General features: G+C 55.1%; 2 protein-coding genes across 4 annotated transcripts in view; both read right to left on the bottom strand.

The window, feature by feature from the left end:
* Nucleotides 1–227: 227 nt before the first annotated feature.
* SLC29A3 (solute carrier family 29 member 3) lies at nucleotides 228–11,728 on the bottom strand. The gene is made up of 6 exons (XM_030030243.2): nucleotides 11,644–11,728; nucleotides 10,560–10,823; nucleotides 6,357–6,439; nucleotides 5,086–5,312; nucleotides 3,727–3,889; nucleotides 228–3,003 (listed from the first exon to the last, which is right to left on the bottom strand). Exons 2-6 carry the CDS (start codon nucleotides 10,809–10,811, stop codon nucleotides 2,334–2,336), a joined length of 1,395 nt encoding a protein of 464 aa, XP_029886103.1. The 5' UTR covers nucleotides 10,812–10,823; nucleotides 11,644–11,728; the 3' UTR covers nucleotides 228–2,333.
* Nucleotides 11,729–16,008: 4,280 nt separating this feature from the next.
* The window catches only part of UNC5B (unc-5 netrin receptor B), a 55,096-nt gene continuing 48,310 nt past the window's right edge, over nucleotides 16,009–22,794 (bottom strand). For all 3 annotated transcript variants that reach the window (XM_030030239.1, XM_030030240.1, XM_030030241.1), the window contains 9 exons: nucleotides 21,940–22,134; nucleotides 21,087–21,479; nucleotides 20,562–20,649; nucleotides 20,304–20,472; nucleotides 19,957–20,190; nucleotides 18,892–19,041; nucleotides 18,452–18,616; nucleotides 18,176–18,360; nucleotides 16,009–17,746 (listed from right to left, as the gene is read on the bottom strand). In XM_030030239.1, coding sequence (XP_029886099.1) covers nucleotides 17,581–17,746; nucleotides 18,176–18,360; nucleotides 18,452–18,616; nucleotides 18,892–19,041; nucleotides 19,957–20,190; nucleotides 20,304–20,472; nucleotides 20,562–20,649; nucleotides 21,087–21,479; nucleotides 21,940–22,134 — 1,745 coding nt within the window. In that variant the 3' untranslated portion in view covers nucleotides 16,009–17,580. The remainder of the gene's footprint in view (nucleotides 17,747–18,175; nucleotides 18,361–18,451; nucleotides 18,617–18,891; nucleotides 19,042–19,956; nucleotides 20,191–20,303; nucleotides 20,473–20,561; nucleotides 20,650–21,086; nucleotides 21,480–21,939; nucleotides 22,135–22,794) is intronic.

Raw genomic sequence — 22,794 nt, 5'->3', positions numbered from 1 at the left:
AAGTATGCTCTCCACACCTACCTGCAGGTCATTTGGAGATATTAAATTAGAATAACCGAGCTTTCAAAGCAATTCTTTCGGGGCTCCTTCACCCGGCTCTTGTCAGTGATTTTCTCTGAGTTTACAATCCAAGCTGGGAGAGAAGGATGACCAGAAGGAAAAACGTAAGCTAAAACTGCATGCATCAGTGTGTCTCCAAGAGAAATCACTCCAGACACCAGCAGTTGCACAGTATCAAGAATTAACTTTATTATCAATGGTACCGGATAATTAAGTTCTGTCTCAAGAGGTATTTGGTCTGGACCATGAGGGAGAGGATCAGGAGAGGTGCAAAGCAGTCAGCAAACAAGCAGAATCTCATACCTGGAACCGGGGGAAAAACGTATGAGTTGAAGAAGCTCTCAAGTGTGAAGCATCGAAGGCCACAAAGGGACATTTTGGTTGCCAACATGAGCTTGGCTTGGGCTTTTCAGCCATGACCGACTACCGCATCACTCCAAGCAACGCTCCAGCGCCCACAGAGGCGATGGGATCGCTTACCCCCATGAGCAGCACCCAGCCAGCCAGCCAGCATTGCTACCCTTGGGCTGCCCTTCAAGCCGAGGTGGACCTTCGCCTGGGTCAACGCCGGCCAAAGCAGCCCCTGGCCAAGAGTCAGGGGCTAAAGGGCTGCAAACCTACCGAAGCGACGGGATTAAGAGCCCGCACGTGCAAAGCCGCGTGCCGTAAAGCTGCTCCTTGGTACCACACGCCCTGTAAATTTTCCACTCATGTCTGGATTTTATGTTTAAATAAAAACTAGCCGTAAAGCAAAACTGCGTGTGTATTGCCAACAAGCCCAAACTAAACACTGGAAAGGATTTATATAAAAAAAAAAAACAACACCCACCAAGCCAACGTGTCACCCCGTGGCAATAACCACCGTCGATCCTGCTGTTGTCCCAGCAAAGCCAGGGTTCCCACGGGTGGAAAGGCACCAGCCCCGCATCCTCCCTCTTGCTAACCACCACATCCAGCGCAGCAGGGAGACAGACTCACAACCCAGCCCAGCAGCTTCGCCGCTACTCCGTCAAGTGGGAGATGCTGAGAGAGCATCCCACTAATAGAACACCTGCTAATAACCCAGTCTTAAAGGAAGTATTTTCCAGAGATAGTAGCCCTGAGGGACCAGCTGCAATGCCAAGTTATGCCATTACATCCTTGCTTACCAGTTCACCTCTCCTAGACCATAAATCCACCCAATTTGAGAAAATAAATGCAATTATTGTATTCAGTCCAGGCTGCATTTGCATATTTAAAGTGACTTTAAAAGCCAGTCCTCTTCGGGTGGGCTGTATTTTTGGGTGTCACAGTAGCTCGCCCCTCTGAAAACATCTGGAGACCATATGCCGCCTGTCTATGTAAATTAATCAGCTTTCTGCTGTGAACATCACGTCAGAGCCTCTCTAATACCTCTCCCTGGCTTTTATAGACCTTCCTCCACGCAGACTAAAGGCACCTTAAAAACCTTAGGTTAGGACCACTTAGCATTTCGCTTTCCTTGGGGTTCAGCTGCAGACAGGTAAGTCGGTGTCCACAACCGCGGTCACAGCAGGAGAACCGGTCTCCGGCTGGCCACGACACACAGCCCCAGCACTAGTAGCACCGTGCTGGGAGGTGGATGAGCCCTTGATTCAATCTTATCTGGAAAAATTAAAGCAAGCAGAAGTTCAAGCGGAGAGCTTTCCCTTATATATGCTTTTTTGTGGCACGAATGTATGAAATCCCCCCCCCGAAACAGTGCCCTGCTCCCTCGTGTGGCTACTCTCTGCTCCCGGAGCTTGCTTGAAGGTGCTCCAGGGCTCAAATTCCCTTTATCTTAACACCACCATCACAGCTTGATGAAGGGGGATCCCCTCGCGACCACCAAACCACTGCAGGGCTAAACTCGTAACAATGAGGCAGCGAAACCCAAGGTGCCGTCAAAAGCCCCGCGTTCAGTTTAAAACCGGTGTGGTGGCACCAGCAAGCCACCCTTGCCCACTGGCACTGGGATGAGGGACGAGTTTCCCTGTGCCCCCCCGGTGCTTCCCTGAGCTCCCTGGGGAGCACAAGGCTTTTTTGGTCCATTTGCTTTGGTTGAGCCGGGGAGTGACAAACGTCCAACGGGACCTCCCAAGCACAGGGGACACCCCTTCCCAGAAGGAGGGCTTTCCCCCTGGATGCAATGCCCCCCCGCCCAAGACAGGCAGCCTGCCCCAAAACCGTGACATGCCTGGCTTTTTCGGGAAAAAAAACCCTAAATACCCAACAGCAGCACCGCAAACCGAGGGCATCCCTCCCTGGCTGCTCCTCTACATGAGGTGGACAATGAGAACGGAGCAGGCGGACCCCACAGCCAGCCCCAGCATGAGGTAAAACGTCATCACCACCCCGGCCGCCTCGGCCAGCTCTTTCGGCACGATCTTGGGGCCGTAGATGATGACCAGCGTCCCCAGGTAGCCGTTGCTCAGCCCCAGCAGCACCGTGAAGACCACCGGGTAGACATCTTGGTTGAAGACCACCGTCTGGATGTGAGCCCGGGGTTGGTAGTTGCTGAGGATGAAGAGAGGGAGGAAGACGGTCCTGAGGAGGACGAGGACGGGCAGCAGCTTGCTCTTGGGGCCGGGCACCTGGATCCAGGCGGTGATCTGCCTCCCGCACCAGTCGGCGAGGTTGTACAGGAGGAAACTGGTAAGTGGCGCAAAGTACTTGGTGCTCCACAGGCTTCCTGAGGATTTGCTGACCGACTCGATGTTGGAAGAGAGAGAAGGGAAGATGATGATGGAGATGAAGAAGACATAGAAGAGGCAGAAGCCGAGGAGGCCGGTCTTCTGCAGGATGGGGCGGAGCGGGGGGATGCCAGTGCTTTTTGCAAGGAAGGGTGTATTTGCGGTGCCTCCTGGCTCTGCCTCGTTCTCCACCGAGCTGCCGGGTGGCACGGTGGCCAGAGACGGGCTCTCCTTCTGGCTGCTCATGTAATACCTGGAAAAGGAGAAGGAGGAAGATTATTAGCCAAGCGTGGCAGGGAGCGGGGAACCACAAACTCAGATTCGGAGAGAGAGCAGGAAAGAAGTTGGTGACGCACGGACGTCCACCAAAGGCGGTGGCAGAGACCCCGTCACACCTCCAGCTCCCGCCTCGTACGCAGAGGTGACCCTCAGGGACCCACCACCCCGTCTTCCCCGCGGCAGGGATTCCTTTACACCCTCGGCGGTTCACAGCGGGGGACCTACTGCACGCAGGCGTTTGGGGGGGCCAGGTGGTTTCAGGTGTCGCAAGCACCGACGAGACCAACGGGTCACGCACATCAGCGCACGATGTTGCGGATACGGACGCCCTACAGGGACCCACCTGGCTGGCTGCTTCCAGGTTACAGCTTTCCGCTGACTTCACGCGTTTTGGAAGCCCCGGCGTCAGCACCCCTCTCCCCCCCCGGGGAGGCTTGCCAGAAACTCAGCACACGCCGGGGCGGGCGCCCAGTTTCAGTCTGTGGTTTCGGACAAATGGGGAAGTTTGGCCAGCGGCGGCACAGCGCCGGAGACGGAGCGCGCGGGGTGCCGGGTGGGATGCCGGGGGGTGAACGGGGCAGGGACCGGCACAGCAAGCATCCCGTGGGTCCCCCCCAGCAACCCCGCTCGGCATCGACAGCGGCAAATCCTCCCAACCCGTGCTTGTGGGATGCCCACGGCAGGCTGGTGCCCACACCTGGAGTATTCCAGCCTGGGAAGGAGGAGGTACACCGTGACACAGATGACGATGAAGATGTCGGCGGTGAGGAAGTAGGCCAGGGCGCTGTCCGTAACATCGGCCGCTGCCGCCAGGTCTATCAAGGAGGCGACGGCGCTGATCGTGCCGCCCATGGCCTGACCTGTGCAGGGGACCAGAAAACCAGAGCTCAGCGCCTGGGGCCGAGCCAGCCTGACCGAGATGGGCGCAGGTGAGGGACGTCGAGGTGGCAGAGAGCGACCCAGAGCACCTCCAGTGAGGAGGACTTTGATGCGGAGGGGGAACCCAGAAACAGCAGCATGCTCTTACTACTACCTCCTGGCATGCACAAACCCCCCAAGGGGAAGAAGCTCACCCCCCCGCCCCACACGCCGATCCCCAAACCTGGCTCAGGGTACAGCTTCACACACCACCTCATCTCCATTTCCATGCCTCGCTGCAACACGGCTATTTGGGGAGCTGCATCACAGCCCAGGTCCCATCCTGCATCCCCTTCCAACACAGCCACAGCACTGCACAAGGGTCAGGATGGGACCCAGCCCGCTGGGCTTGCACGTGCCGAGTCTTGCGGAGAAGGTCCAAAGCCTGCCCAAAGCCTAAACCTGGCTTTCCATGGGCACACATATAACCACCTCTCTTCCGCACTCCCCCAGAGAGGAATTTAAGCCACCAGCAACAGGTATGCCATCTCACGGATGCGGTGATTTCCCCCACTGGGCTAAACTCATTAAAACACTCCTGTCTCGGCCCCGGGAAAAACTTCTCCGTCTTGATTTTTTCCCCTTCCCCTCTTGGTTTGTCAGCCGTTCCACAGCACATTTATAATGTTATCAACCCTCCAGGGAGCTCATCACTCACGGCTCCCAACGTGCCCCTCATCACTCATGGAAACGCACGGAAATGCTGAACAGAAAGGAGGAGACAATGCAAAGCTGAAGATTCCTCCAGCTGCAAAGAGAGGAGCTGAGGGACACGTCTCTTCCCCGTTCTCCCTGCACAGAACAACCAACCAGCTCAAGCTGTCACGCTGGCCGGAGCTGCTCTGCAGGACGTCCACCCCCCGGGCAGGGACAGTGAAGGACCGCCGCTCTCCTCGACTCTGCTGAGCCCTCAGCATTTCGGTTTATGGGTATTTACAGAAACAAAAGCACCGGCTCATGTGACCGAGCATGATTCTCCTTCAGCAACTTCCCTTTATCTTTAAGGCAAAGTTAAGTTTCTAAAATAAACCCCGTGTGACAAAACACCAGACGCAGGGGGGAAAGAGAACCAACCACCCAGCCACAGAAAACCCAAGAGCTCGATCCCACCGGGACGGCGCAGCTGGAGGGCACCAACCCGAGATCAGCGCCTGCAAGTTCTTCATGGGGAAGCAGCTGCTCAGGCCGAAGATGCTGCTGGCGAAGACGGTCGAGGCGCTGCTGACGATGACCACGCAGCCGATGGTGAGGGCAAAGAAGCCGGTGGTCCAGGCGGAGGTGTCGACCTTCACCAGCACCGTGATCACCAGAAAGACGGCCAGCATGACGAAGAGGGAGGACAGGATCCGGACGCTGGCAGGCACCCTGGGGACAAGGGGAAGGAGAGACTCCTGCGTTTAAAACTATAACGTGAAGGCACGATGCAGAGGACACCAACTCCTCTGCTGTGAGAAGGGTCAAAGAAAATAAAGGTGGAGGGAGATGAGGAATAAAAAGCAATGATTTTTCTCAGAAGCCTTTAGATGTTAACTCTGCAATTTTCACTTTTGCCATCAGTAGGACTAAGTTTATAAGCCCAGCTGAGCTGTAAATACCCATTTCTCCCAGAAATCAGGAGCTATCCCCATCATTGGAGCAACGTACAGCAGCAGCGATAAAGCCTGCCTGGGAAACACAGCAGGCGGGGTGAAAGCAATCAGGGCACGTCACTACAAGACAATTAGTTGTTTGAACATGGACGTTGCTCATTACCCAGCCAGGAGACTGGATGGGCTGGCCTGGGGGCAGGATGGAAGAAACGAGGGAGAAAGGCAGGGAGCCGGGATCTAGGAATTAAGCACACAAACACATTCTCCTTCGCCCGCAAAAGTGCAGGAGTTTGACGCGGGATAAGGAAAGGTACAAATGAGGGGAGGCAGTTATTTTAGATGTAAATCAAGTTTGCAACAAGGTACAGATGGTCCATTTCTTAACCCAGTTCAGCGGCTGGTAGGACTAGAGCAAGGCGTTACTCCTGCCTGGATAAGCCCAGCTCTCATCAGCTGGTCCCCCTGGTAACAACGATGGCATTTTTAAGAGCAAAGACCCTTTGCCAAGCAATTAATCAAGGAATCTATCAGGAATTTAGTTACAGTGGTGCAACACAAGCCAACTCCAGGCATGGGTGCTGCCGGCGGGGAGCAGGGTGCTTCACCCCGCTTCATCTCAGCCAGCTGCGATTTAGGCAGGGGCAGGCGCGGGGATTTTGGCCGCGCAGGGAGGCTGTGCTCACGATGCCCCATGGCTTCCCCCCAAGGGAAGGGAAGGCTGAGCTGGGAGCCACGGCTGAAGCCAGAGAAAGGCAGGAGTGATGCAGACAAAGCCGGGGAGAGCCGTGGCCAGCAGACCCGGGAACGGAGCAGCGCTTACTTGTTGACGAGCAAGAAGTTTCCGATGAGGCACAGCACCGAGGGCACTGTCGAAGCAATGGAGATGTAACTCTCAAAAAAGTCCTGCCAGGAAAGAGGGGGAAAAAAAAAAAAAAAAGAGGAAAAAAAGTTAGTGGGGGAACAACACATGAATTTCAGGTCCTAAATACGGCACGATACAGCACGCATGGCGAGTTATGATGTAGGTGTCCACCTCGTTGCATTGTAGCACGTGTTGCAAAGCTGCTCAGGACAACAGGCAGCGGGAAGGGGTCCCGGGGCTTTTTTGTCCTGCAGCAGCCCTGGGATAGTTCAGGAAATTAGGGACATAACAAATTCAGAAGCAAAAATGGTGAAGGAAATACCTGCCTTACCGCTGCACTGGCCCCACGGGGCAGCACCCGAAGTAAGGAGGTCTGAATTTCTCCTGCTGGCTCTGGCATCCTGGACAAACCCCCTGACCATTTTATCCTACTCGAGCTCCGTGAGGGCTGGTTTTTATAAATCAGGACACAAAAGCATTAATATTATTAGCTAACTGCCTTGAAAGCCTGCGATAGCTAGCAAATCTGTGCATCCCTCTCCATGTGGAGCGACCGGGACACCACGCCTGAGAACGTGCTCAAGCAAAAGCAGCCCAAGTGGGGACACAGGGACATTATTTTCCCTCCCGGTCTCCCTCTCCGCGTGCATGAAACTCACTGAGAAACTATATTGAGACTCAATACACATTTACTCCAGGGACTCGTATATCATCCGAGCAAGTCGGCTGCAGCATCAGTCAATATTGACCAGCCCACCTCGCACAGAGGCCAGGCTGGGCACGTGGAAAGCAATAACCACAGCAGAGAGAGAGAGACTTCTTTGCCAAGACTGCAGCCAAACGCTTCATTTTCAATTCATTTTATGTATTATGCTGTTAAAGCATGTCTGCTCCGTCTTCTCCCCTCGAGGTGCTTAATCCCTTGTTTTTCCTGCGGGAATCTCAGCCAGCAGGTAGGACGATGCTCGCAAAGAAGATGACCTACATATCCACCCCCATCGTGATGGGCTTTCATTTTCTGCAGTCAGCTAGCTACAGAGATGGGGCCACATTGTGTCCGAGCGCGAGAAGGCACTTGGCACGTTTTCTCTGCACGTTGCTTTTTTTTTTTTTTTCAGCTTTGCATCATAGTCTTTTAATCAGTTTACAAGCATATTCATTTATTCTTCCCTATCAGGAGCTTTACTGTAAGCAACAGCAAATCTAATAATCGTTCCTAGAGGGTCCGTACAGACGGAGACATGAATGCCTGCACTTACAGCATCGGCTCGGCGAAGCAGGAGGCTCAAAGCTCTACGGCCATATGATGAATTATAGGAGAAAAGACAAAGCAAATGCAAAGTTGGCTGCTAAAACTAAGACTTACTTACCAACCTACTTAAAACAAACCTCCAAACCAGCCTGGGGATATTTAATATACTTCCAAGTTAATTTTATTTTTCTTTGGGGGAGGAAAAAAAGACTTTATAATGCTTTCCACCAAGCAGGACTATACTTGAAGTAATCCAGCAGAGATGCTGTGTTTTGAGCACCCTGGGGAAATGTTCATTCATTCCCAGCAAACATGCTCACACCAGCGGTGGGAAGAGAATTGGGGAAGCATTTAAGAAACTGAGGAGCCTGCACTGCACTGGGAAATTTTACCTTGCCTTACCCACGGCCAAACCCTGCTGGAAAAGAAAAGCCAAGTAGAAGGGTTTCAATTGCTGTCATCTCTGTGAAAAAGGAAAGCCCTCATGCCACATTTTTAACGCGGCAGCAGACTAGCGGGTGGCAAATTTAATCCATACCCAGATCAAGGGAAAATATCAGGCTCCGTACTCATCTCACTTCTTTGCTCCTGCTCGTTAGGTGTTAATCCAGCTCAGACGGTAACTCTTCTCCCTGCGTGGGTATTCCCACCCACCACAGACATGCTTTCAGAGCAAACTGTTGGCTATACAAGATATACCTAGTTCTTCTCCCTTTCTGCTGAGCCCTCCCTGCCCGGCCGGCTTATCTCCTCCAGGCATCCCTCGCTCGCAAGGGCCGAGCTCCCTCTCGCCGACATGGTTTTCGAGGAGAAACGCAAACACTGAAAGACTGGCACGCCTTTTCTGGCTAACAACAAATAATAATCCCCAAAGCAAACCTGACATCTTCCTCCACACCCAAAGCCGCCTTCCTCCCACCTCCTCCGCCTCTCGCGGGGAAGGTGTCATCCCTCAGCCGTGGAGCCGAGGCACGTAACGGAGGTGTTTGACCCTATATTAACTACAGCATCTTCAAACACGCTGCCACGACGCACGCCGTGCGCTCGGTACCTTAAAAAAAACCAAAACCAAAACCCAAACAAGAACAAAGCATCGCGGTGGCAAATTAGTCACCGGCGTCACCAAGATGTCTTTTGCAAAGTAGTTTTTCTTCTGCTCCAGCCTGGACTCAGCAGCTGGGCTCCTGCCGGGCTGGAAAAGCAATCCAGGCCCACGGTGGTGGCTGAAGGTACCGGAGCGTTACCTGGAGCACAGAGCATGAAATTAGCAGCCCTGAGCAGGCTGGAGCCAAGAGCAGGCTGCCAGTCACAGGTGCATCTTTCCGGAGTCGAGCTCTGTTTGCAGGCAAGCCCTCCTGCCGCAGCACCGTGGCTCACCATCTCAGGGCAGAAACGGGGCCGACTGGTTTATTTTTGATCAGACTCGACTACCACGGAAAAGCCAGGTTGCTTTTCATCGGAGGAGGTAAAAAGCATCGCGCCACGGCCATACAGAAGGAGGAGAAACACCTTTTCGAGAAGGTAATGGCTGATCCGACCAGGAATACAGCTGTGCAAGAGTTTGTAGGAAGAAGACACCTAGTGATACTTAGTCTACTTGAAAACAGCTTTTTCAAGAATTGCCTCGGCTAAGTGTGACGTAGAAGCCAGGAGGAGCGGGTGGGATGCAGGGAACGTGGGAGGACATCACACCCTTCGCCCCCTCTCTGAGCATCCTTGCTAGCACAGGGGCAGCCTATTTGCGATCTTCGGGCACGACGGAGACTTGGTCTCCACCAGTTTAATCCACCCAGTATCTCGATTTATTCCAGCGCACCGGTACTTCAGCATCCTGGTACAAGCACCGTCAGTGACACTCTGCTTCCTCCCCATCAAAAATACAGCCGGCTTAACAACTATTAAAATTAAAACAGCTGTGGATGCGGTACTGGTGCGAGAAGTCATAGAGAAAATGTGGGCGTCACACCTGGCCCTGTGTTTATATAAAAATAAAATGTGCCCAAACCACTTGAACAAGCTCAGCAATGGGAGGAAGACGGCACACAGCCTCATCACACCAACACTTTTTCCAGCCACAAACAAACAACATTGCTTTGTCAGTGGGGCACAGGGAAATAATTTTGCCGTGGCAGGAGGAGCAAGAGAAGGCGGCTTTTTTAGGGAGAAAAAGAGAGGCCATCAAGCCTGCCGCCCCAAGGCCGGCTCATCAATCGCCTCGTGACAAGCTCCTTGTCCCATATGCCAAAAGCCAGATGTTCATCGCTGCAAGGAGATACTCCGGTCACACCTGCCAGATCTTGAAGGAAAAGCAGTAAAGCATCCGGAGGGGGCTCGAGACTACCACAAGCCACAAGCTCCAGGGCTGGTGCTCCCGCAAAACCCTGCTGCCACCTCCGAATGACGTGCTGCACCAGCCAGTGCAAGGGAGAAAATGCCTAAAACGTGTTGGATGCCTCACCATGGGGCCAGAAGCTCAGAGCAATTTATCTCCCAGCCCACAGGGCGTTGCAGCCCGAGTCCGGCTGGAAAAGCACAGAGCCCTGCAGCGCTCAGGGGCTTACCAAGCATGAAGGACAAAAAAACCCACAAAGATTTTTACCTTGCACTGTAGAAATCGTCCTGCGAAAGGCAGCCTTGCTTATGGGGCAGATTAAGCCAAATTTTTTAAACACAGCTTAAACCTCAGCACTTCAAATCCAGGTAAAAGACAGACCACAAAGTACCACGCCTTTTAGTTTTAAGCAACTTTCTTGCAACCGTTTGTGCTCCCCAAAGAAACCTCTACCCCTGGTTTGCAGCAAGCAAAACCCCAGAGGATGTTCACTCACCTTCTGGGGAAGTGGAGGGGAAAAAGAGCAAGTTAGGAAGGAACCCAGCTGTTTTTTCTGCCTCAAAAGCAGCACACTCACCCGCAGATCCGATGCCGCTGCCTGTCCCGCCGGGCCTGCCTGATCCGAGCAGTTTTGCAGCTTGTACATCCAGTAGTGCTTTGCCGTGATGAAAAAATTCCAGGGCAGCAGGGACCCGATGCCCAGGAGGAAAAAAATAACGTAGGTGCCATGTAAGCGGTCACTTGGCTTTTGCCGGCTGTACCTGTTCACCGTGGACTCCTCGATCAGAGGTTCCTCGTCTGGGGGAAAGCTGCCGGCTGCCGGGTGCATAGCGCTGGCACGCTGCAAAAAACAACCACCAAAAAAGATATTATCACGTGAGGGTTGCAAACTGTTGCTCGCAAGCTGCTGTGTGCAGCTCCCTCCTCTTTTGGCCCGCGATTGCCCAGCAAATGCCGGATGAGTGAGCTGAACCGGCTCAGCACGGAGATGGCTGGATCCTTGAAAGGTGTGGGAAAGGGGACCAAGGCACGGCGGGGACAGGCTCTGCTGCAGCAGCACCCATGTTTCCATCAGTAATTAATAATTAACCCGTCCCCTCGGCCTTGCAAAAGCAGGAAACCTCTGCTCATACCAGGCTCCAGGAAATATTAACGGCTCGTAAACTAACAACGCCATCGGGCTTTGCAGAGCAACCTGCAAACTAGTGTAACACCATCAGGCTTTCTAAAAACGACTTGTAAACTAATGCAACACCACCAGGCTTTGCAAACCGGCCCGTAAACTAATGTAACGACATCATCGAGGCTTTGTAAAATGACTCATAAACTAGCACGACGTCATCGGGCTTCGGAAAACCACTCGTAAACTACCGCAACACCAGCAGGCTTTGCGAGGCGAGCAGCAAAACCGGGCTTTGCCAAACGGCTCCTAAACGCCGACAGCACCGTCAGGCTTTGCAAAAGCGGCTCGGAAACTCTCGCCCAGCCGCCCCGGAGGCAGGGCCGAGCCAAGTTGCAGGGGGAGGGAGGAAGAGAGAAATCCCGGGGATTTTGCAAAAAAACCCCTTCCATTTCAGGAGGAGGAAGCCTCGCATCCCTCCCTCTCAGCCCCGCAGCCCTCCCTCCAACCCCGCAGCCCAGCTCCCCACCGTAGCACTTACTGGGGCCCCGCCGGCTCCTTCCCTACCGAGCCGGGTTAACCCCGAGCCGGGTAACCCCGCTCCGCTCCGCTCCGCTCCGCTCCGCCCCGCCGGGGGTGGCCCCGGCCCCGGCCCGGCCCCGCGGGCGGTGCTGCGCCGTGCGGGAGGGAGGCGACGGGCCGTGCTGGCTCTCCCTGCTTTTTTTTCTCCCCCCTTTTTCCCCGCTGTTTACTCCATCTGACCTCTTGCAGGTGCAGCGCAAGCAGCACTGGGAGCTCCCCTCCCCGTCCCCGGTTTTTACATCGGAAGCGCTTTCTTCGAATCGGTGTTAATCACGACCCGGCGATAACGAAAGCTTTTGGCAGGGCTTGGGGTTTCGGTGGAAGTTGGAAAAGCGCGAGCGCATCGTTCCCCTCCTGAGGATGCGAGGGTGGGGAATGGGGAGCATCTTCCATGGGATGAAGGGCCCCTTACCAGAGCCAGGACACGAGCACCTCCATTAACTCGCTTCGCTTTCTGCAATGCCCCGTCAGGATGAATTTCCCTCTGAAGTCCTCAATTTTCCCCAAACACTCACCTTGAGGGCACCATGGGACTGTGAAGGAGAACATCATTAGGCTTCTTCCTCTCCCCTACACTTCTTTCCCTTTTTCCTTCCCCAAAGATGGGTTTGGCTCCTCCGCACGTGGGCAGCCACGCAGGAAAATGATAAACCGGTGAGGCCCCAGCTTTTCTGCGACCCCACTACAATCAGACACACTTTGCCAATTCGTTTGCGCTTGTGTTGGCAATTAGTGGAGTTTTACATCTTATGTCTCCTGTTGCCAGCTGTTTGCCTTTAGCCTTCCCCATCTCCAGTATCTAAGGTAATGTAACCAAATTGGGTCTCTCCCTTGCTTTTTCCTCCATTGCACATGTATCTAGCCTTTTTTCATCAAAGCAAAATAGTCCCCGTTTTTTGCAGCAGGCCCGAGATGGTCTGAGCTGGATTTTTTCCATGTACAACTGCCTATGAGACAAATGCAGACAGACCCAGACACCTCCCAGCAGCACCAGTGCATGCACAGCTGGCCACCGCCGCGGAGCCAGGGCCGGCCACCACCCGTCTCCAGCCTCTCCGAGCCTTCGAGGAGAGCAGATCAGATGGCCTTGACCACCCAGATGTCAAAATAGCCCAAGACACACGCACGCTCCATTTTTTTTCTCCCTTCTTTCGCGAGCAAAACAAGCAGAAGCACGCGAGCAACCCACTGGCGATGTGCTGAAATGGAAAGGTTTTAGAGGAGCGCATGGGTTTCTCTCCAGAGGTTTCTCCTTGGGATTTTCATCCGCGTTGACGTGCCAGGCTGGGAAAGCACCTGAGGAGATGGCACAGCCTATCCGAGTCAGTAACCCATCAGCTCAGAGGGATTCGCCTGATATTTCTGGCCTGCTGCCACCTATCATGTCAAAAAACCCACTGCTGGAGAAGAGCCTCAGATCACATCAGCACAAGGGACCGTGACAGCCGAGCAGGGGAAACAAAGCCAGTCCACGCTTAACCGACGCCGTGACGGCCCCTCGAGTCAATATTACCCACGCTCGAGAGACCCTCCGCAACGCAGACCCCCCACGTGGGCTCGGGCTGGAATTTCAGGACACCCCGATACTCAAAGCGGGGTTCGAGCTGTTTCCCCTCCACCCCAACCTCACACACAGGGCCAGTACTGGTTTGAAAGCAAGGTGAGCTGTGCCGGAGCAGAGAGGTTTCACGGTTATCCCAAAGGAATACCGGGCATCCCATAGCGCTGCTTGCCCTCGCCGCGCTGGAGGCGGAACGGAGCAAAGGGGGTGTAAGTAATGGTTAAGAGATTGAAATTTGTTAAGCGGGATTTACAGCGCAGCTCCCCCCACCCCTCGGTACAGGTTGCCACCATACGGAGCGGCTCACGGTGAGTGAATTGTAAAATCCAGCGGGACTGGCCCAAAGGAAATTTCCTAAACACGCAATGGAAAAGTCAAGAGACCCTGACGTGGGTTGCTCCGGTGCTCCCGGGTGTCCTCGCGCCGGCAGAATAAATCTGTTGACACTTAGTGATGGCACGGCAGCCGCTTTCGAACCCGTCATAGGGACTGAATTCAATATATCAACTGCAGAGAAGATTTCATTTTAAGGGGAATTAGCAAGCTGGGTATTTCAATAAGAGAACATCAGATGAAATCAGGCACCGCTTTGGTCAAAGCTATCCACAGACTTGGGCCCTTGGAAAGATGGGTTAGTGCAAAAGGTACCCAGTGAAAGCAACCTGGGAGACTGAGGTTAAAGGAATTAAGGTGCAAAGAAAAAAAAAAGCTTATCACTTCTGAGAAGGTATCTGCTCCAGCATCGGATTTGGAGCCGGAAAACCCAGCTGGGAGGGTTTTGCATCTTTACAATTGCTGCAGCATCAGGGCAGCAATTTTCTCCCCATTTCTTTCTCGGGTTGCAGAATCCCCACGCCTGCCCAGAGCAGAGGCAACGTTGCCATCTCCTGGTGGCACCTTGTCCCCAGGAGCTGGGCAAGGCGAGCGGCCCAGGCAGGGTGGGCAGGGGCAGCGGGACCCTCACCTCTCCCCGCAAACCCTTCTGGCTTTGCTTTCCTCTGGCAGAGCCGGAGCGATGGGACTGAAGCAGGGGAGCAGCGGGGCAGAGGTGCTCCCAAAGCCAGGGATGGGGCAAGGCGAGGAGGAGGCAGAGAAGCGAGGCGAGGGTTGGAGGATAGGGATGCCAGAGTCGTGGAGCGCAGCTCCGTGCTCCGTTCCCCCGTCCCGAATTAGGGACCCTGGTCCTGGTCCTTGCTGGAAGGGGCATTGCTTTCGGAAATGAACTGCTGGAGATGGTGGCTTAACCCACGAGACATGGTTGTAGCACCAGTCTCCCGCCTTGCAACCACCCACGCGAGTCCAAAACAAACCATAAATCAATCTCCACAGCTTACCTCCATTAGGGACTCCGACAGCAACATCCTCCCGCTGCCGGCACGCCTGCGGCATCCGACCCAAAACCAGGTTGGAGGGATGCTCGCGGGGATCTCCATGCTGCTGCCGCTGCTCAAGCTGGACCCGAATCCCTGCAGATGCTAAACCCAGCAGGAACTGGTAAGTGATGAACATGAGAGGAACGAGCAGATTGTTTCTTTTTTTTTTTTTTATTAGACTAGGAAATATAATTTATTGCATAAAAATTAATTTGTTACAATAGGAATGCTAAACTTTATTTACAGTTCTTTAGTTTACAGAATAAACAGATGCGGTTTTAGAGGATGCCACCAGGCCCATCCCCCGGACATATAAATATGGAAATAGATTGCGGAGCAAGAGACGGACACTGCCAGCATGACACGGACCGTGGGTTTGCCTTTGCCAAAAGGCCCGGCCGGAGAAACCCCCGGGTTGCGGAGGGAGGCACGGAGGGCTCCTGGGAGCTGGCACCCATGGGAGATGGGCGCAGGTGCTCAGAGGACCGGGGTGGGGGGCAAACCCTGCCTCCCCCCCGTCCTGCTCCTGACACAGGTTCCCTGGTCTGAAAAATGGGGAAAACCTCCCCAAACACGCAGCTCGGCGGATCTAGGCAGCTGCTGCCCGCCAAAAGGAAGGGGAAGACGAACGCGGACGGATGGGGATGGAGGCAGAGGCACCCGCGGGCGGGACGGACGGATGGACGGACAGACAGGTGTGCATGCCGGCGCAGTGATCCGTGAACCAGAGACAGCGAGAATGAGAGCGAGCGAGATTCAGAAGCGACCCGAAAGAAGAGCATCTCATCTCACGGAGAGCACTGCGGCACTGAGAAAGGAGCCCTAGAAAACGCCAGCAGCCGGTTTGATCCATCAGTTCTTTGCTTCTTTCCAAATTTGCTTACTCCCCCTCAGCTCAGAGACGGGGTCCCAGAAATCGGATGCTCAAATGCAACCTAAAGGACGGATAAAACCCTTCCTACGTGGCGCAGGAGCTCACCCAGCAGAAGTTTTCCCATCCAGCATAAATGAAAAAGATCCCCCCTCTCTCCCACAGCCTTGAAAACCCAGCAAGAGATGAAGCCCGGAGACCCCGAAACACAGCAGGGAGCCGCTCTACGCGTTCAATCACTGCTTCAAGAGCTGCCGAGAGGAATCGTACCCGTCCCCGAGCAATACTGAAAACTTCCCCCGAGCCGCCCTGCGAAGGCGATGCTCTCACTCGCGGCAGGGCTCCCTGAGTTTGCTCCGGTCCCCAGCACGCCGCAGGACGCTGCAGGCACCCCGCGACACCGGTCCAGGGCTTCGCAGCCAGGACACCGTGCATCGCAGCCCGAAGCAGGACCTGCTCTCAGACCCTGCTCTTAATACTTCCACTGATGGAGGATCCACAGCCTTGCTGTGTGATCTAGTCTAATCCTGAGCTTACAATCCCTTTCCTATTTTTTTTTTTTTTAAAAACAGACACATTTCTAAGATATAGCACTCGCTGAGTAACTATTTCTATCTGCAGGCAATCTAAATTTTTACCTTCATTGAGACACCGTATCTTTGTGAGGAACCTCGTTCCTGTCTACCCCTTGATTACTTTCCATTCATCCCACAACTTCTCCATCGTTATATAAAGTCTGTTACAGGGAAAAAAAGGAGCTGCAATGAGAGGATGGAAACCCGATCACCGCTTACGATGCCGTCCTCCGCGTGAAAACGCTCAGCCTGGCTTGCAACTTGCAGATACCAAAGTCTCCCTCCCCGAATCCCTGCTGAAATACTGCATCAAAAACCAGGCGCGAGTGCACGGACCCGAGACCGACGCGGTTCGCGAGGGGCCGCATCCTGGCTCGCCAGCCCTCTGCTCTCCCTGGACCCCTCCACTAGCTGCTCGTCACCCCCCTCTGACCCCTGAGCCCAGGTTTGGGGTGCTCACTGCAAAATCCTGACGGGTTTAAAACATCCCCCCTTTGGCCTGTGGGTCGGTAGCTTGGTGCAGGACTGAACTCTTTGGTTTGTACTGAAGTTATGTAAATGAAGGTGTAGTCATCCTAAAAAGCTCCCCCAAACGATGCCAGGGAAGAAGTCATTAAAAATACCCATACCTGGTTGCACTCCCCCCCCCTCCCCGAACCCTAAATGCAGGGCAGCATCCCTCATCCCTCCTGGCAGGCGGAGGGGGATCCCTCGCTCCGCTGGGCATTGCTGCTGGGGAAAGGGGAGTTTGCAAGGAAAAAATCTTGGGGAGGGTCTCAGCTGGCCCTGAACCAGAGGGGCGTAGAGGCACTTCACCCTACAGACTCCCTGGGGGTCCCAGGACATGTAAACACGTTTTGCTCAACTTGGATCGCACGCTTTTCCCTACAAAAGTGTGTTCATTTAAATCTCTCTCTCTCTGCCACCCCGACCACAGCAACGCTCTTGCTCTCACGCACAAAAAAAGATTTATAAATCTGTCTTTTTTTTTTTTCTTTTTTTTCTTTTTTTTTTTTTTAAAAAGGACTCATCCAAAGATCTGGATAATAAATTATTTGCGTTTCCTAAGAAACTTTTTTTTTTTCCTTTTTTCTTTCTTATTTGCCTTGTTAAGCTGTCTGAAGCTTTTGACAGAAGTAAGCCGTTCGCCTAGATTGTACTCGTCTCTTCAACGCAGAAATGCTATTAAAGGAGGAAGAGGGAAACCTAAACGAAGAAGGAGAAGGAAAGCCCCCGTCCCGACTTGAGAAGCCCTAATTCCTCCCCACGCCACGAGGAGGAGGAGGAGGAGGAGGAGGAATGCTGCGTAACACTTGAATTGCTTGTAAACGCTGAGGATGGGTCTCTAAGGCTGACAGTGATGCGGGGAGGGAGGGCGAAGCGACGGCCTCGGCCCTTCCTCGCTCAGCCGCTGCCCAGGGATGGATGTGCCTCCCCCCGCCGTCGGGGAAGGGTCCCCCCACCTCGTCCCCCTCCCCGTTTCGTCCTCCTGGCCAGCCAGCCGTGGGGAGCATCATCAGCAGTCCCCTTCCGTGGCCATGACCACCAGCATCTCGCTCTTGCCCATCTCTTCTAAGGCACTGGCCAGGGTGTTGAGATCGCCGTCGTCTTGGTGCTCGGCTTCCCATAAGTCCAGGAGCACCCCGGTGGGGCTGGCTTTGGTGGCAAAGTAGTTCAGATACCTGCGAAGGAGAAACAGAGAGGAGGTCCGGGTCGGTGTGATGCTCTTCAGGGGACGGAAGGAGGGAGGATGCCGGAGCAGCAAACCTCTTTGCAACACGAACCCTGATGGAAATGCCGTAACACAAATGCCAAAGCCCTTGAGACGTAGTCTTCAGTTTTTATACCGAGCTGGCGTTCATGCAAAAGCAACGCAAGCTTTGTTTTGCTGAAATTACCCACCCTTCCTTCGGTCCTCAGAGGTGGGACCCAGGCAGGAACGGCCCAAGCACCGGCCCAGATAAATAAGGGCCAGTTCAAAGTGACAAGAGACCCGGGACTGTGCCACAGATGGATGCACGGATCTAGATGGGTATAACTATGCATAGCTATATCCATATTTATGGGTGGGCCTGCATAGCTGGACATAACCTAGCTGGGGGGAGACCCACCGGTCCATGGAAAGCTTCTGGGCGAGAAGTCTCCAGTCGTTTCCCCTGGAGTTGGGAGCATCCAGGCTGTTGCAGATCTTCTGCCGGATGGAGAGGGGGATTTTGAAGGCGTAGGGTCCCAGCTGGGTGGTGGTGGTGGCGGCACCGCTGTGGTGGGAGCGGAGGGTGTCGAAGGAGCTGGCGTGCTGCAAGGGGAAGGACGAGGCGAGATGTTGCAGCACGGAGCGGCTCCCCGAGCACGTCCCCTTGCTGTCCGCCCGCCTCCCCACCGCTCACCTCTCCCAGCGTGACGTGGAGCTGGAAGATCTGCCCTTCCCCTTCCACCTGCCGGACGCAGATCTTGCAGGTGAGCTCGGTGGAGGCCTGGCTGTACCTCTCCAGCGTGAAGGTGCAGTGCAGGGCTCGCTGGCTGCCGCTCCAGATGTGATAGAAGGGGATTTCCTGCGGACCACCAAAGCACGGGCTCAGCGAAGGCTCCGGCAGCTCCCTCGGGAGATCCCACCTCCTCCAGCCACCCCACGGGGATGCGATGGGACAGAGGGACTCCACAGACAGCGTCCCACCAGGAAAGACCAGAAAACCGGTCCCCCTTCCTCCTCCATCCCTTTGGGAGACAACTCTGGAGACAAGACCAGGGCACTCACAACCCCGCGGTGCCTGGCTGAAGATGGTGTCCCCGCTCTGGGACCCCGGCTGCCCCCGCCTCAGCCCCTCACCTGGTATTTGGCTAGCAGCTTGCTCCTCCACAGCGCATGGGGGATGTCGTGGATGGAGAGACGCAGGTTGTGGTAGCTGTCCTTGAAGGGCAGGGACTTGGGCTCCTCCAGCAGGTACCCGCCCAGCGTCCGCTCCAGCTCCAGCACCTCCTGCGGGCAGCGGGACAGGCAGCGTGAGACCCAGGAGAAGAGCAGGGGCTGCTGCTCTGCTCTCCCCCCCTCCATACCCAAAATCCTGCCAAGACGAGCCACCAGCAGCAACGAGCCCGCAGGGAGTCCTCCCCAGGAGAGCAGCCTTTGCCACCCTGACAGCTGCTCTCCCAAAAACTTGCCAACTCATCTCACACGCCAGACCCACCTACAGCTTGAATTTTGTAACACGTGAGCATCCATATACGCCTCTACTCCTCAGACAACACAAAGGTCAGGCACTCTCTTGAGGAGTGCCACCCTATCTGTTTTTAACACCATCCCACTATTATTACACCAGCAGCTCTTAGGAGAAAAATGCAATCCAGGAGCCAGAGCGCTGCCTACATCTCCACCTAGAGGCACTACAGCAATCCTGACACCACAGGACAAGTGACAGGGAATTACACAGCCACTGCACTGGTGGTCCAGGCAGCCAAAGCATCAAAACTCAAGCTTCCCGTGCTGCACTCAATGTTACCTATGTCACAAAACCCTCCCAAGGAGGGGAGAGACGCATCTCTCTGCAGGAATAACAGGATCTCTAGAAAATGGAGGCAAATCACAGCAGCGAGTGTTTTCTGCGTAGGAGAGAGAAAACCCACCCAGCAGCAGCAAAACCTCTCACGTAATGTCTGCAGAAAGGGGGCCCAGCATAGGAGCTAAGCAACACCCTCATCGTTGCCTTCGGAGAGGGTGAGGAAGGACGGGGAAAGCAGTAAACACGCTTATTATTTCACTGTGGTCACTTTGCAGGCAGTTGCATCAGGTTGTCTGCTCCCTGGGGCCAGGCCATCCCGAGAGGCACCAGGCAGCATCTCGCCTCCAGCGCAAACAGCTTGGGGAAGCAGGGGCAGCTCGCGCCGGCGACGTTACCTTCAGAGCATCTGGCGTGTCCTCCAAGCAGTAGACCTTGAGGCTGTACTCCAGGGAGGTGCAAACGGTGGGGGCAAAGATTGCCAGCTGGAGCCTTTTGATGGCTGACCTGGAGTAGGACTCTCCCACGAAGACGTAGGTGCCAAGCTGGTCTAGCAAAATGTGGCAGGACTTGGCTTCCAGCTGGCAGTAGCAGGGAGTGTTGAGGGTCTCCTCATCCAGGGTCACAACTTCCTACAGGGAATCAAGGTTGGGGGTCAGCCCACCATCCAGGGGGGTTTGCTAGGAGCTGTGTCCCACAACGCTCGTGGTCTTCTCTGGCTGCAGGAGCTGCGTTCCCACCTTACCTCCCAGTTTCCCTGGTGGGACTGTGTTTTCAGCTGGTAAATCCAATCTGAGGAGCCCACGTCGGCACAGTGAGGAATGGTCAGGACGACGGGACGGCACAGGAGCAAGCCGGTGGGTCCGCAGGTCACCGCCGGGCTCAGCACCGTCTGCGTGCCTTCGGAGGGCAGGCTGGGAAGAGGAGAGGGGACACTGGTTGGAAAGAAAGCCTCACGGCGGCCAACGAAGAGCAGAAGCCCGGGCGGCGCGGTGTGACTTACAGGGCGCTCTCTGCCTTGTTGAGGACCAGGTACATCTCGTAGAACTTCCCCTGGGGGATGGCCCCGTGGGGCACCAGCAGGCTCACCCCTAGCACGGCACACACAGGCTTTAGTCACAAACTGAAGGAGAAACCACCGGGGAGAAACCACCCCTCCGCCCCGGCTGGCGAGCACAAGGACAGCAGTGAGCTAGGGCAGCCCAGAGTGCCCCAGGAGAAACATCTCCAGATGTTCCTCAGCTTGCAGGGAGGAGCCAGGCCGCTGCATTAGGAAGGAAAACCACGGGTTGGATCTTTTTGCAAGGCACAGGCCCTGGATCGACGGCAGGGCCGGCCAGGAAAGTCCCAGGAGGCTGTGACCTCCAGCCGGAGAAGCCTGGCTTGGGAATGGCTTGCTGCCTTCCTCCCCTGAGCCAGCTTCGGGATAGCAAAGGGCTGCTCACGGCAGGCAGGTCTGCTGGGACAAGAGCAACTCCTCGGTCATTCGGCAGCCAAACGAGCCCTCCTCCCCAACCCCGGGGCTTACCAGTGCCCGGTACGGTGAGCCTTCCCCCCAGGTAGCCAAACGTGCCGCTGGCGCTATTGCCGTGCTCCCGGGGCAAGTTGAGGAGATGCTGGGAGCCCAGGGCTTTGCTCCGCACGTTCGCAAAGTGGCCGTCCCTGGTGGCGTCCCCCGGGTAGGTGCCGGTGGCGGGGACCCCCCCGAGCAGGTCTGTCCCGTCGTGGAGCCCCGGCGAGGAGGAGGCGGTGGAGGAGTTGTACACCTTGATCTTGAGGTTGGGGAGGGGGTCCAGCAGGGGGGAGTTGGTCATGGGGATCTTGTCGGAGGAGTCCTGCAGGGCGTACATGGGGCCGCGGTACACCCCCGCGCTGGCCGTCAGGTCCGGCTGCATCGAGGGGTGCAGCAGCTGCGGGTTGTCTGCAGGAGGAGGAAACACGGATGGGATGAAGACGGCAGTGGCAACGAGGGGGTGTAAAAAGCACTGCTTGACTGGGAGATATACCTGTGAAAAGCCCTCCTCGCCCAGCGAGGGGTAGAGGGTGCGCAGGAGGTACAACGGGTACAGCTCTGGGCTGCATCTGTCCGCCTTCCACCGGGCACTTGGAAGGGAACTGCTCCGCATCACGACTAGGCAAGGAGCAGCATCCTACAGTAAATCCCCACCGGGTCTGCTTCGCAGATGCTTTGCCCCGATTCCCACCATCAACACCTGACCACTTCCACGGAGCCCTCAACCTTCAAAAATCAGCATATTCTCCTAGAAAATTGGGGCTGGGGGTCCACCGGGGACCTGTCCCCCACTGTGATTTGCAGCCTGACTTTCTTTCTGCCTGGGCTTGAGCTGGCAAGCAGGACCTGCATGGGCTATGGCTCTTACCATGCCGGGAGGTCTTGAAGTTGACAGGGTGGAAGCCTCCGGTCAGAGCGGCTGATGAGTCCGTGATGTCCGTGTCGAAATCCCGGCATCTCCTCCGGTACACCACCACCCCCACAGCCATGAGGATCACGATGAAGACAAAAATGGCCACCACCAGCCCGGCGTACAGGGCCACGTCGCCTGTGGCCTCCAGCACTGGGAGGGATTAAAGAAATAGAGGTGAAAAAAGGAGTACCAGAAATGCACGTCAAGACCCACCAGTGCTCCCCAGCCCTACCACTAACTCAGGACATAGGCATGAAGGGGAAGATGTGTACTGGGCCTGCTGGAAAGGCTGTGGCAGGGGGATGGAGGGTGTTTTCTAAGAGCAGTCCAGAAGTCAGAGTGATGCCAGAGATCGAGATGGCGTTGAAGCCCTCACACCTTTGGAGGACACCTTGCCACGGCTCGTGCAAACTTTACTTGAGCACCAAGAAGCCCAGAGACATTAGGTTTGCGCAGCTCAGATTCACGAAGCTATCAACCCTCACATCCTAACAGAGACAGCCCTGAGGAGTAAACGTAACACCTATCCATGCATCTCACATATATGTACCTGAGCTATGCATCCATCCAGAAAGATCGAGCGTCACTCTATCTATATAACAGACACCCCTCAGCTTCCCCATTTTCCCTTCCCCTGCCACAAGGCTCTCAATCTTTAAACGCCTGGTGTATCTTGGCTATATCTGCCCAGAAAGAAGAGGGATGAAGAGGGAAGGCAGAGCACGGTGAAGGCTCCAGCAGCAGGAGCTGAGCATGCTCAGCCCATCCTTCTCTCCATCCTTCTCTCCTTCCTCCCTCCACGCTCGCCCG

The sequence above is a fragment of the Aquila chrysaetos genome, chromosome 11 (assembly GCF_900496995.4).
Source record: "Aquila chrysaetos chrysaetos chromosome 11, bAquChr1.4, whole genome shotgun sequence".
In the NCBI taxonomy this organism is placed as follows: Eukaryota; Metazoa; Chordata; class Aves; order Accipitriformes; family Accipitridae; genus Aquila; species Aquila chrysaetos.
Note: the sequence above shows the minus strand (reverse complement) of the source record. Positions and strands in the feature narration are given on the sequence as shown.

Coding starts and splice junctions, on each gene's coding strand:
- SLC29A3 (XM_030030243.2), bottom strand. CDS start 10,811: ATGCACCCGGCAGCCGGCAGCTTTCCCCCAGACGAGGAACCTCTGATC. Junction 5,313..6,356: donor AACTTCTTGCTCGTCAACAA/GTAAGCGCTGCT, acceptor CCTTGTCCCCAG/GGTGCCTGCCAGCGTCCGGA. Junction 3,004..3,726: donor CCCAGGCTGGAATACTCCAG/GTGTGGGCACCA, acceptor CTCCTTTTCCAG/GTATTACATGAGCAGCCAGA.